This window comes from Caloenas nicobarica, chromosome 3, assembly GCF_036013445.1.
Source record: "Caloenas nicobarica isolate bCalNic1 chromosome 3, bCalNic1.hap1, whole genome shotgun sequence".
NCBI classification, from domain to species: Eukaryota; Metazoa; Chordata; class Aves; order Columbiformes; family Columbidae; genus Caloenas; species Caloenas nicobarica.
This window is the reverse complement of record NC_088247.1, coordinates 25,015,304-25,030,753: the sequence shown is the minus strand read 5'-3', so window position 1 is coordinate 25,030,753 and position 15,450 is coordinate 25,015,304. Positions and strand designations below refer to the sequence as shown.

General features: G+C 34.2%; 1 protein-coding gene across 2 annotated transcripts in view; it reads right to left on the bottom strand.

Moving 5' to 3' along the window:
• MCPH1 (microcephalin 1) overlaps positions 1 to 15,450 on the bottom strand; it is a 123,732-nt gene that overhangs the window by 87,682 nt on the left and 20,600 nt on the right. For both annotated transcript variants that reach the window (XM_065631791.1, XM_065631792.1), the window contains 2 exons: positions 12,141 to 12,253; positions 976 to 1,013 (listed from right to left, as the gene is read on the bottom strand). In XM_065631791.1, coding sequence (XP_065487863.1) covers positions 976 to 1,013; positions 12,141 to 12,253 — 151 coding nt within the window. The remainder of the gene's footprint in view (positions 1 to 975; positions 1,014 to 12,140; positions 12,254 to 15,450) is intronic.

Genomic DNA, 15,450 nt, shown 5'->3' with positions numbered 1-15,450 from the left:
TTTTAGGCGGATCACAGCCTCTGTTTTCCACTACTCCCGTCTCCACTATAGCTGTTATCTTTCCCTTCTCCACAGTGATTCTGTATTGCATGACTTGCAAAGTGAGTTTGTAGTCTTGGTGTTACTAGCATCCAGTTACATTAAACACGAGAAAAGTATGAATTCCATTTTATGTTTCTGATATATATTAGTATACTTATTAATAGCTATTGACCACCATTTACAAATAACTTCTGAAAGGATAGCCACTAAGTACTGTTTCCGAGTACTTATATCTATGTAACTGTCAAGATTTAATTACTTCGAACTTGAAACAGATTTGTGGGTAGTAGAAATACTTTGAGTTTTGAAAAAGAATTGAATAAACTGTAAGCAAGTGTAGTATGAAAAACGGAATTATGTTTTTGTTGGATGTTCTTTATGCTGTAAGACTTTTAGGAGAACGATAAGAGCATGCCAGAAAATTATTAACTCTCCCCCAAAATATGCAGTGGCAGCTGCTTCTAATGTTTTGAAACTAAGTGGCTAACTATTTCTTCAGCAACTATTTGTATGAAAGAAAACATTTTGAAATGTTTCACATTATGGCTTTTTAAACAGAAATAATTAAAATGTACAGGGAAAAGCTAAGTATTGGACTGAAAGTCTGAACCATTCACTACAGAAAAACTACCTTTTATACTTCCTTCAGAAAAATTCAAAACCTGCTTAAGTTTTTAGTTTTATTGCTCTGAAGCCCTGTTGAGCTCACCTATGGAACAGCTACTTCAGTCTGCACCATAGCAACACAAACGCACACACCGTCCATAGCAATGACACATACATGCATGTATGTGTCTCAAGAATATAGAATGAAATAAAGTATTTTAACATATGGTCCAAAGACAAACTTCATTTTGTATAGGCATAAAAAGATTATCAACATTCAAGTTTAAATGGTGTGCTGACTAAAGAGTCAAAATATTCAGTACTTACTCAGAAGACATACTCGTCATAACTAATGTCCTTGATGGCTAGAGACATGAAAGAGACAAGAAAATATCAAAAATTTGAAAAGTTTTCCCCTCTGAAAAAAACCCTTAAATTAGAAACTGTTCCATTAAAAGGACTAAACTACTTCATCATTCCAGGATCACCTAGGGAAGAGGCTGTACTAATTAAAACATATACTAGAAATATTAAAATTTGAGGATAAGGAAGGAAGGAAACCTCTTCAGCACATCTGGTATCAAAGCATCAGATATAACACAAGACAGGAATGTAAATTTTCATTAGTAAAAACAAAAAGCAAAGGATTTCCAAGTCTGGGATCCCATAGAAAAAAGGACAGTATTAGTCTTCTGCCTTTTCTTTCTTATGATCGGGCGGAAAGCAAAAGACAGCTAACCTTCAACCAAGAAAACCTGTAATTTAAAATTAGTTTCTTCCAAAAGTAAGGCAGAAACTGTCTGAGATGCTGCTGAAACAAGACTGTATTTACTGTAAAGTATAATTTTATTTTATTTTGATACTGTAGCTTTTTAAAATTTCCTCACTACTTTAGTATTTTAAGTCCAGGTTTTTAAGTAAACATTCTTTCACTCTTAAATCTTGTCTAGTGAATAAAATTTGTCAGAGAAATACAACACACAAAGTGTACTCAAATACTACAAACCTTAAACCAGAAATTCTGAGATATCTTAAAAAGAACCTTCCCCTTCCCCTGCAATACCCTCCATAGCTTATGTGCAAAATAGGAGTGTTGTCTCATTCAAAATTTAAATGAGCTTTTTCAGAATTAGTGTTACAGCAGTCAGAAAAGAAAGAAGCATCTTTTGGTCATCAGCAATGACCATGAAAGCCTCTAGTATGCACAACGGTAGGACAGAACATGAATTTTAGCAGTGCCAGAGAAATATGTAACTGAATACAACAGGGTAACAAAAAATATATGTAAGAAGAGGTTTTGAAAATCTTAGCTAAGAACTACTTGTAGCTACATAAACATGCACAAATATGTATCCATAAACATTTAAATTTTGTAGAAAAAGTAGATCAACTGACTTATATACAATGATTTCAAGCAACTTATAATTTTCAAAATCGATATATGAATTTAAATTATTTCTCTAGATAATTACTGCTCATAAGAAATATTCATTCCCACTTCTGCCACCGCCCCCCCCCCCCCCAATATATTACCACAACTGGAAGCAGTAAGCTCCCAAAGTCTCTGCTAAAATTCAGTTTCCTTTGAGTAATATATTGAACTGAGACCACAAAGATATTTTGAATTGAATTACAGCTGGTAGCATGGGCCAAAAAACACTCAAGGGTAACTCATTTTACCCACTAATGAATCACAGAAGAGAGAACATACTCTGATGCAACTCCATCCGACCTCTCTATCAGTACAGAATTGTTCTCCATTAAATGTTCAAGCAATTCATCACATTTAATAACAGAATTTCTTGAAATTATCCCTGTAGACTGAGTCCACCATGACCGTATAGCTGTTATTTATATGAAAAATCTTTGCATAAATAAAACACAATTTAGATACCATTGAGAAGCTAGATATTAAAGATAGTATAAGAAGTAGCCTTTTCAACATACAAATGGTAATTTCATTCTGTGGCTGGGTAAATTTGAAAAATATAAACCCCAGATACTATTTAAGGCTTCAGAAGAAACATAATGTAGCATATTCAATATTTGTTTTAATTCATTATAAACATGCACTCAGACAACATTATGTAAGCTATACAATACTTCAGAACTGAAAATATACACAATGTGAAAATGTGAAATGTAAAAATTATAAATAATAGAATGGAATAAAATTTCAAATGAGGAAAAGATGAAGTTTTTCTATAGAAATATTTGAGAGAAATTCTATGCAGTAGTTTTGGGAAAGTAAGCTTCCAAGTTTTAACTTGTTGCCAGCAATACTTACTGATGATGCCTTAGTCTACTGCTAGCCTGACAAGTGAAACACTCACCTGTAATCAACATTTGTTGTATTCTTAGCCAAAAGACTTTCTATAGCATTACCTTCAGCTTCAAATAAGTAGTCACATTTAATTGCTCTTGGAAGTTCCAAGAACCTCACATTTGAGTTTCATACTCAAAGAGTTTGAGAAAAATGTTAACAATGCAACAATATATATTAAACGCATCCATCATAACATTAATATAATTAGTATTAAATATGAAGTAATATAAACTCAAAATCTGAGTGTATACACTCAAAAAGACATCTAGTAAGATACTGAGTAAGGGTGCTCATGGCCGAAGGACTGCAATATTAGGCATTCTACTGCACAGATTGGGTCAGATGATTGAAATCAGACATAGGGCCCCATTATACAATAATGAGGACATACCTCATACTGTCTTAATACACATCATTGGATTTGCATAAACTCCTGAACATTAAAGAATCCTGGGGTGTGACAGCCTGGGAAGGCACAAAGCCTGGCTTAAAAGCAAGGTTTTACTCTTCTCTGCCCAGTCTTTCTCGGCTGAAAATCTCATCTATGCCACATATGTATGCTTCAGCATGGTCATGATGTTCTCCTTCAGCATCTGAAGCCGAACTTCGCCACCATCAGAACAAGCTCTTTGGCTAAAAGTCTGGAGTTAAATGCACACAACAGAATTGCACCAGGTTCTTGGGGCCCTGGTATATTACTAGCTCCAAAGCCAGATCCAGACATGCCTGTTTAGAATGTGCAGAACAATACCCTTCCTCACAACTTTTTATAAATGAAATGTCATGGAAGTATTACTAATCAGACCACTACTTTTGCCAAACTTGGTTTTTTTAAAAAAATTATTATAAACTGAGGCTAGAGTAGCTTGAGATGCTACAGCTGCTTCTTCAGCTTTAGAGAAGAAATGTTTGTTAACAGTTCCTTAATACCTTATCTATAGGGAAGTAAAAATACTGGATGCACACAAATTGGGAAACCTGCAGCCTATCCTGACATTACCCTGCAAAGTCAGCTTTTGAATTGTAACTTTCATGCTACAGCACATAGCATATAAGATGGTATAGAATATTCTGGGAAAATGTTCTGTCAGTGCACTTCAAAGTGATTCAAAGATTCAAGAAGGCAGAAGGATGCATACAAAAGGTAGAAACGGGAATAAAGTTAATTTCTTCTGAGCTATTATTTAATTTTCATTCAGAACTGCATATTTTTGCAAGTTTGAGGCCATTTCCTAAGCAGACATTTTGTTTTATTGCTTCAGTAAGACAAGCAGTCCTCTTTAATTACAGTTACCAAGCAGAAAACATAGCCAAACCATTTTTTAATTTTCAGTTGTACATTTTTCAAGTTAATTGCTTCCCCACCCTTGCTATGCAATTTTTCTTCTATGCTCTTTGTGTCTGTTTTATTTTACATGTTGCTTTTATTGGAGAAAAAAAAAAAAAGAAAAAGAAAAAAAGAGTTTGCATTTTCCTTTCTGACCAGCAAAGACATCTGGTGAGCATCATTATGAGTTCTAATGCACATTTGTAGCAGGATTATTATTAATAAAACACTGGAAAAGGTGGTAGTAAGTTAACTGGCCCTTTTATTTATCATTAATCTCTGAATCCTGAAGAGCTGTGTATCTATAGTCTAAATTACAACACACTTATTTTTTGGGTCTGGAATATGGGCTGTGTTATAAATGACATGCTTCAGCTTTCCTTTTTATATTTCTTAGGAGCACAGTTGCATTAAATATTTCGTTAGAGTCTGTCAACAAGGTTTTTCTAAGTCATATGAAATATAAAACACGTATTTCAGTAGCTCAAAGTAAATAGTATTTGTAAATCTTCCCAGTACTTAAAAGACAACATGATACTTCCTATATATTGACTGACCTATGCTGCAAAATATGTGTCCAACCTCAAAATGCATTCTTCCTGTCTTCTAAGTTTGAGCAAGTGTTTCTTGGAGCTGAAGGACAATAAGAGAAAAGCTGTGTTTGGTACAACCTGCTTTTCAAGAAAGTGAACTCAAATTTTGTTTCCTTAAGAATGTCATGAGTTGTTTTTCATAAGTAACAAATGAATTAAAATGTGACCAAGAATGTACTTGACAGGAATAGTTTTACATGTATGACGTGCAGCCTAGTATTAGATCTCATTTTGTCTTTGGGTCAAGAACCTGGGACTCAAATATTTTTCAGTAAAGGACATCAACCAATAAATACCACTTTTTAATTCTGTATTACTTAGTCCAAATGCTCCTCTTATGTCTTAATGTTTACTGAAGTTCTGAAAGAAGAAAGCTTCAGTGCCCTCTCAAACTCAGATGTATGCTGTGACGAAGTAAAAAAAGACCTTCACCTTCAGGACTCAACAAGATACTTACCCTGTGTCGTTTGGTCAATATACCAGGGATAAAGGACTTGGGTTTTTGGGGGGGGCGGGGGGGGGGGGTGGGCAGGGGAAAGCAGTGCGTACACGTGCAAATAAAGTGTAAGGAAGAGTACAAGATTATTATGCTATCAGTTTTGTACTCTTCCAATCCCTTTTTTCTCTGGCTATTGTAGGTCCATCAGATGGTTCTGAAATAGGTTCTGAACTCTTATACTCACTTTTGATCTTTACAGCTGTATTTCAGAAGGAACAATCTTCAGTCCTACTACTAAATGAGCCAAAAAACAGAGCAATATGTGGTATGGGAATATCTGAGAATCAGGTTACTTTCACTCTGCTTTTATCCAGGAAGGCTGTAATGAGGATCTAAAACTTTTAGGCTGTTTTTAGAAACAATCTATAAATTGTGCTACGCTAATTTATTCTATTCAAATAATTGTGGCTCATAGCTGAAAATAATTGTTAATTGTAATGAATTATTACTATTCAGTAGTTTCAAACAGCAATTATTCAAAGCTGTAATTTACTTTCTGGCTGGCCTTTCTCTGCTTATCAGTCCTTTGATACTGATATTTTTCCAGTTTCCTCTGGCTGCAAACTCAATTTTGACTGTAATTTCCTTACAAAATACAGTACCTCTGCTTTGGCACTAGAAAGATGTGAAAAATGCACCCATCCTAACTAAATCAATACTACCATGGGGAAAGATGAAAAAACAAAGCAGGCTATCAGAAGACAGAAAAACAAGATGACATGACAGGTGCCTGGACATCAGCTTTCCTTCATTGCCAAAGATGAGAAAAAATGAGAAGTCTTGCAGTCACAGACATAGGAACTCCTAGAACTTCTGTTGGAAATATTAAGGATGATGAATAGCTTCAGACTTTTCAAGCTAGCAGTGTCACAGTTTACAACTTACTGACATTTTCAGTTTTCCACATGCAACCAGAATAGCTAACAACTATATTAAAAAAAGTCAACCATGGGGGATACAAAACTCCATAGCAAGGGACAGCTCTCACAACATTCTGCAGGCTTCTAAGGACAGGTTTATCTGTCTGTGGTCATCAGCAAAACTAGACACTGACTTCTTCTGGTAGGACAAACAAAGACTAAAAGGAGAACAGATGCTCCTTCCCACCCCCACTTTGTAACCAAAAATTTCCAACTCAATCAACCTGACATGAAAAGAAGCCAACAGGCATGATTACCATTTCTGCAAGCACAGGCACCAGTGATTTCCATTCTGATGGGAAGCCCAAGCTTTCCCAAGAGCTACACATTAGCAGTTGGCTTCCTGGTCAGCATTAGTCAGGAAAAGCACCAGCCCAGTTCTCAACCGTCTTTAATGAGGAAAGTTTCAGCTCTAGAACCTATAATGTGAAACCTGAGGAAACGGAGAGGGAGAGTCAGCCAATGTGACAGAAGAGAATCTCAAGAAGTGGGATTCTAAGGGGAGGAGAAAGCTACTTTATAGTTTAGACTGTAACAGAAAATGAAAGCTCAGGTGAAGGAAGGACACTCCATCACCCCCAAAAAGCCGCAATTCAGGAGAAAGAGGAACAAAGGCTATCGTGGGACAATGTTATGTTATGCAGAAAAACTCATACATGCAAGCAGAAAAATTTTAAAGACCACAGTAATGCATAAATTAATTCTATCATTAACACCAAATAACGCCCGATGTATACTTGCCTTCCCAAGTAACCTGCGAGAAAGTCAGGCACAGTTAATTCTTTTCTGCTGAAATTTTAAACAACATGAACTTCTTCCCATCACCCCCAGCATCACCAAAGTTAACAAAAATAGTTTGTACCCTTCTGTGAATGATTTCAACAAAAAAATAAGCATTATGTAGAAGAGAATCTGTTTCACCTGTTCAGATATTAAAAACTGTTTATGCTTTCACAATGATCCAATGAAGTAAACAATTCCTTTGGACAGCTGACTTATGACCAACTAAAAGCTCTTCATAAAGCTTCAGCTGAGTTACCAACCACTGTCAAGGCTAGAATAACAATTTAAAAAAACCAACCACCAGTAAACACCAAGTCACAGGCAGTATTTTGAGACTCTGCTTTTCAAATATTTACTATGAATATTTGTCAGTGATTTTAGACATCTCATTATCTCTTCATTAACCTTGCTGATACTCATTTTAGTTTTTCCTATACACCACTCTTATACCATTCAACACTTTTAAAATCCATTATGCCAGTAGGAAGTTTGAGTATTTTATTACTTAACTTCATACCAAAAGAAAAAACTATGTTATCACATGAGTATCTCTGTATTCCATTTATATGAAACAAATACTAACACCACTTATTGATCACCACTTTGTTCTCAAATGCCAATATTATTTCAAAATCTGGACATCTGGTGCAAACAAATGACCACAGCTATATTTTGGATATAGCAATAGCATAAGCTGTGCCTTGCCAAAAGCTTGTTTCCCGACAACTTGTTTCTTCAACTTTATGTTGAGTCAGCTAGATAACTACAGTTGAACAATAATCAACTATTCAGTTGTCACCAGGTAGAGCTGGTCAGACACTTTCAGGATTACTTCATGTTAGATGAGACATCGTGTGAACAAGAAACATTCTAGAATCAAATCAGGTATGCAGAAAAATCACACCATCAGTGTGTCGGTACCATAAAAATTTCTTGATGGTGCAAGCACTCTTATAATTTGTAGCTTCAGTTACTCATCTAATTTCTACAGCCAGAAGCAATCAATTTGAATAATTTTCAGTGGCCACCTGTCCACTACTCCCATTATATCAAATATTTTCTCCAGACCATAATCATGTAGGTAGTTCCAGTTTCTTCACTGTTAACTGTAAATGAGCTTCCATGCTTCCACCTTGTCTAATTCACACTAATTTAATATTAATTCGCAGCTTGAAGTCAGTGACACTTCAAGTATCAGTTTTTAAAATACGTACCTATTCAAGGGAACTACAAAATCAAAATTGGAAGGAAAACATAAAAAGATGTTGTCCTCTAAACAGATGCAATCTGTCTAAGGCAGTCTACATATGCACATATCAATTAAAGACATAAAGTTACTTTCCTGAATTTCTGGCAAGATACTTCATGCTATACAGTTACATATTTTTCAGGATATTAAAATTTGTTTTGTCATGAATAAAATATTTTCAAAAAGGATTTTGATAGCAGGATCTAACAATAGGTTGCTTCACACTAATTGTTCCACAGCATGAGCTTGGATTCTCGTTAAAATTTCCTCTTCTCTCAAAAAACCTCTTAAGTTCAGTGTTGATAACTTTACCTACACCCAAATCCAAGAGCTACAGAAATACAAGCCAAGACGAATCTGTTTAAAAACAAAACTAAAGGAATTTCAGTTAAGTCCATGCTGTCTTCTCTGTGAAAATATGGTTTTAATTATCCTTCATGACACTTAACTGGTTTTTTCTCACGGCTGAAGAGTTTGTTCTATTCACTTGGAAGACTATTTTAAGGGGTTTTTTGATTGTAAAATTTATTCCTGTTGCATTTCTAGTGTTGTGATACTGTTATATCCTTTAAAAGATATCTATCAGCTCTCATAGCCCTCTGAAAATATGAAATAAGTCTTTATTTGAATAAAAATGGCAGTTAACTGGTTAGTCATAATGGGTTTTTCTCTGATCTGTTTAAAGTACAAAATGTTTACATTTGTGACATGTACGAAGTGTTGTGATAAATGTGAACATTTTTGTGACATTAAGCAGTGAAATGAGCACTCAACCCTCATGCTAAAAGATTAACACAACTGAAACTGATTTTAGCTATTTCATTTTGTCTTCCTTATGCAAAGCAAAGGACTAAATATTTAATTCCATTGAATAATTTATGCATCACAATGCATAAAGGCTTAACTTTCTCCCTGCAATCCAGTATCATCAACTTAGATTTGTAGAGCAGGGAAGCCACCTGCTGACATTCCTCAGCATTAATCCACAATGTTTATCCTTATCAACTCTGTGTGAGAAAAAATTGGAACAATCCTCAGTTTTAGGTGGTCATGTCTCAAAACTAAGAATTTCAAACCTAGAGGCCACTTTTATAAAACTATAATACCTTTATGCACTGCATTTAAATAAGTACAACACACTAAAACTCCTGGGGGTTTTTTGGGGAGTAGTGTTGCTTTAAATCCAAAACTCTTGTTCCTAATGCCATTAAAGATTCCTGAAAAACTTAAAATGTTCGAAACTGCTCTGTCTTCACAGCTTTGGTTAATTGACAGTACAATTTTAGAGAACTTTGATTAGAAGTCTTCCACATTAAGAATACAGTAGCCATGCCTATATAAATAGTACAGATAAAGAAAGAAAATATGAGTACTTGTGATCTAAAATTGTGATATAAAAGTACCTGAACAAAGTAAATTTTGATTTTAGCTTGAGTTAAAACAAAATACAAGAAACACAATCTGCATGAGGTTTTGAAGAAAACAAATGCATAATACAGCAGAGAAATACGGTATCTACAGCTTAGTTTATATCAGACTAAAGAAACTACAAACAAGATATTGAAATAGCCATGGAAGTAAATAATGTTAACACTTGGTCATATTTCCTACAAATATTTTTGTGTGGCTTTTAAAAAATTTACCATCACATTATAAACTCCAAATGCATGCTGACATGCCTTCACTGGAGCAAATGAGTTACAATTGTAGTGTTTACTGCGGTATACACTGTAGTGAATGAGATATAAGTAAAGTACTCTAAAAAATTTCAGCTCAGACATTGTCTACGAATTATATTCAGCAAACACGTAAAATGTTTTCAAACAGCTATTAGATTTCAAACACTTTTTCTATGGAAAAAAAAGCTAACTGCAATTTACATTGCTTCCAAATTAAGAGACTTACAGCTAAGTAATTCATTTAAGAGATTACACTTACAATAGATGCCCAGAACATCAGCAATATGATCTGAAGCTTCATATTGGAATTATTCAGTACGAAACTGTATATACTCTACAAAGACTATAATTTAATGTGGCTTGTTTGTTTGGTGGGGGCTTTTTTGGTTGTTTTTTTTTTATATAGAAAAGGTCAGGATATTCACATAGTCACATTTCTGGAAACATTAGTCCATTAAAATAGCTAGGAAATGTCATTTCTTTTGCATTTGTATTTTCAACATAGACTTTATTTTAAGATTTAAGTAAGCATTAGAAAATTCTTCATAATACTATGGTTCAATGAAATATTTTTTAAAAATATTTGTGCTGTTTCTCTCATATACTTTTTGCTTTAAGCAAAGGAAACAAACTAAACTTTCTAACTCAGCTTCACTTTCACTTTGTCAAATATTAGCAAAATGTTGCAATGTTTAAGCTGCAGCCATTGCAAAAAAGTGTTTATTAAAAATTTGTATAATGTTGGTTGGTTTTAAAAAGCTTCAAGAACATATTGTGAGTGGTACTAGTGAAGCTTTGCAACTTAATTATTTACAAAAAAATAGATACTCAGTTTAATTTTGTTCAAAACAATACCCTCTTAAAATTGCTTCATTAAGAATTTCCTAGGGATCTCCAACATTGGCTTTATAAATTTTGCATGGATGTATGCACACAAATGATTGAAAATAGGTTTTATAAAGACATATTCATAAACATTTACGATAGATTAACAGACAATTGCTTGAGGAAAATATGAAGTAAACCTTTTCAGTGCAACTGTCTGGTTGTCAGACTGGTTAAATCACATAAAATCTTTTTGAGCAGTTCTCTTTCTGTTTCCATCAAAAAAACTCACAACATTGTCTCTATATGAATTTGCACAGCCAAACTGCAACTGAAAACCTTTGAAACTATAAAAAACAGTATTAATGACATGAAAGAAAGTATGTGCTGCTATGTTACTGACATTTGAGTCAAATTGTATTATCACCTGGCTGAAACAGAGGGATGAAGGAAGCCATCTCAAAACACTGAATAGGAATTTTCTCCAGCTGCTACTCAGCATTCGCTACTAATTGCACCTGCTCAGAACTCTTCCATAAAAGAGGATCAAAATCTATGATTAATCTCTTTGAAACTCCACCAATAGCTACCTGTCTAATTTATTTCACATAATTAATTACCTCAGACATATTTCAGTGCTTTAGGACTTCCCATTCTCAAAACAATTCAGCGCTCATTTTAATTGTATGAGTTGCTACTTAGTGGTAAAAATAATGATTTATTTTCTTGATCAGTTTTGTATTTACATAGAACAAAACATTTACAAGCGAAAAATACCTAAAAGAGATTCAGTGCTGACCCAATCCTCTCATTTTTTTTTCCATCCAAACAGAGCTCAAATAGTAAGTTAATAAATTTAGCTTTAACCCATACCTAGAAGAAAATATAGTGTAAAATCTTATCTTGCAGAAACATCCGCTGGGGATGGTCCACTGCAAAATAAACAAGCCTCCCTACCCCATTTAGCAACTACTCCAAAGGATAGGCATCTTTTCAGGTTACTTTAGTGGCTTTTTAACTAAAATGTTTTGAGCTGCCTTACCAACCTCCTTCACAAGGTCAACTTGGCACAACTCTGCCACCACAAGTTACCAGAAAGCTGAGTTCCGTGGTTATATGTATGGTCTTCGAACACCATTTGCATAACATTTCAAGGACAGTGAGATTCAGAAATGTTTTTAAGTTGCTGGTGCATAAAGAATGCATTTCTTTTTTTGTACATACAAAGGTACTTAGTGATTTCCCAAGAAAAGGAAAGAGCTAAACAAACAATATGTCCAGTTAAACTGACCTTTTGGAGTCTTCTATTTTTTCTGAACCCCCCATTGTGCTTATTCTTTTGTTCATTAAAAGCTTTGCAAGAGCCATCAGTAACACGACACTCTGAAACTTCATTTTCACCACCTAGAAACCAAGTATAAGTTTAGAAACTTGAAATGAAAAATGCAATCTTATGAAATCAAATTGCCACCTATTATTTTATCACAGCACACAGAACTATGCACAATTAAGATACTTAAGTCAATAATTTGTGCCAGTTATTTTCACATTGCATTTCAGTTACGGAAAAAAGTATGACATTCAAGCATCTGACTTCATCTTTCACTATCTGATCTTGTAAATAAACGACTTGTAAAACTCCCAATTTCAGTATTTTGAAAACCATATATTAACCACAACTGGAGAATCAGCTACATTGCTTTCTATTTTTTACAGAATTTGCAGTTTCTCTGAATACAGTTGTTTTGAGAGTTTGAAGCAGTGGTGGCTAGATTTTTCCCTTCTTGCTGAAATGTCAACACTTTCAGTGCACACTGCATTTATCTGATGGTCTGAAACATATTTTCAGACAACACACTGCAAGCAAACCTAGCAAGCTGTTAGCTGGCAAGGATTGTATGTGCATGCAGTATATCAGTCTTACTATTTGGAAAAAGGCACCATCCATAAGAATGTTCTCTAATGGGACTGCCAAAAAGCAGTATTTTCATCGCCTATTTTGTGAATTCACATATATTTAATTCTTCAACACTGTCAGCATTACTTTCATAAGCACTAAAAAATAAACTTCCAAATAATTTGAGACATTAGCTTTCTTGCATAAGATGAATATTTTTGATCATTTGATCATTGAAGTTTCAATTACTGAAAATTTAAGTAGGTAATTTTCCCCAAATTTAATTCAAGGGAGTCTACTTCGGGTCATTCATAAATTTTTCATTTCAAAGGAATGCATGAGACCAGTTTAAGTTTAACAATTAACGATTAAACTGGCCTAAATTCAATTCCTCCTAAATAAGCTTCTTCTGATTACTTTTGGAAAATACTGAAGGGTACTATCCATATATTTACTAGTCTGACTGCATATATAATCAAGAATAATTTGTTTTTTTCTTTCCTGTCAGCTACTTGAACTCTTAATCCTTGAGATGACAGAACAAAAAAAATTACAGCACAACAAATGATGACATTTTTCATTATGATTACTTATTTTAAAATTATAATCTTTAAACAAGTCAAAATTTCATCACTTCTTCACATTAAAGTTGCAAATTTCACACCAACATACACGGTATTACCTGTCTTTCCCCCAGAGATGGTGGTAAAGCAAGGTATATGTGTTCTGTTCAGTAAGTCGTTTCATTCACTGTAAAAGGACAATCTACTGTTTTGGGTTGGTTTTTTTTTTGAGGGGTGGATTGCAGTGGGCAGAGAAAATTGGTGCAATATTCCTTTTGCCGCTCTTGGCCCGAATACTCAAGCTCCACAGCTTTTGTCTCAAGGCCTGTAAGCTTGGGCCTCTTCCCAGAGATGAGCCACTCACTGGTTCTTCATATTTACAGGGAACCAGGATCAGGAGACAACGCCCATCATCTCCGATTATCAGCTTCAGTATGCATTACATAAATAAGGACTATTCTTTGCAATCCAGTTCCTACTTCTTCTCTCCTGACTTATCAGGCCTTCTCAAGCACTTTGCAGCTTTTCCATCCTGTGGGTCACAAACTTCACTGTCTTTTGTTATGTTTTGCCCAGATTGCTTCTTTTTAGAGCAGTTGCTCAGTCACAAGTAAGGAGTTTTCATCTGTAGTAGCTTTTCCTAGGGTTTTTCAGATATGGTTGACAGAACTTTTTGAAGCAATTCCATCCACTGTTAGTTATCCCTAAATTTAGTTCAAATACACGGGTAACTCATACCACTGTGGTCCACTAAAACCCCTAAATTCTCTTCTAAAACAATGCTCAATGACCAGTATCAAAATAAACAACTCTGATAGCCCTGTGAAGTATTTTAACAAGTTAGATTTACTTTAATTTGCAATTTAACCATCTACTCATTCATGATCATTTATCACCAGCGAAAAGGTTTTGAACCAGAACTTTATCTTCAGAATTCCCTTTGATATTTCCTTTGAGTCACAAAGCAAAGCAATGATTAGGCACAATGAGCTGGTTTTGTTCAATCACATTCATAATCTCTATCTAATAAAAAGTTTATCTATAGTGTTCTACTTTAAGAATATCATAATGAAGTGTCACTAAAATTAAGCTATATTAAGCCTATCTACTATTTTGTACTTTTCCACAGAGTTATTTACTCCAGTTATGAAGACAGTAAGTCTGGATTTGTCATCATTAGTAATCCTTCAGGTATGTATGCACAGAATATTAAATAACTTGTACTGTTATTATTATTGTAGTTACTATTCCAGCATAGGCAAAACCCAAGTTTTTCCTATCCAAAACACAATTTCTTCAAGTCTTCTGAAAGCTTATGTGCCCAATTTTATCTAGTCTTTTATGCACTCCAGGAAAAGGGTCATCAGGTTTTGTGAATTTGACTACATCAAAATAATCCTCAACCTGTTCCTCTACACAGAAATATTTGTCTTTTGTTGTTTTTGTTGTTTTAATAATCAGTTACAATTAAACTTTTTTTCTGATGATAAAACAAAGAATCAAGGAAGAAAGAGTTTTCTTCTTCATCTCTCATAAGTTTTTTAAAAAGACATAATCAAATGTCAATAGAGGACATAATACAGTATTTTTAATAAGCTTGTCTTTCAAAACTGGAGGAAAAAAAACCCCACATCAAATCTGAGGAAGTTTTCACATGTGTGTTTTTAAAGACAAACAGTATCTTAGCAATATTAAGCACCTAACACATAGAACCTCAGGTAAAAGTCATATAATCATTTTTTGCACTAAATAACAAAATATTCTAGATTCCTCATCTTAACATTTAACTACATTAATTATACTATCATGGGTCTTAGTTTACATCTTTTGGCCAACTAAGATAATATTTCCCTCCCACATTCACCATAAATAGCTGAAATTCACTCCGCTAAGCCTTAAGTTTATTTTTAAGACTGGAAATAATGCTAAGTCTGAGTTCAAATTTCTAAATTATTTTAGGATGAAAAAAGCTTAAAAAAATGTACTCCTGCATTCCTTGCACAATATTATTTATTGTTGTAGCTTTCAGATTAAAAGTGATAGGAATTCATCAAATTTGAGCAAGTACTGGCATTCTAAACTGTGTGGTTCATGTGCTAACCTACCCTACCATCAGCCCTACAAAAACAGTTAAATGCAGA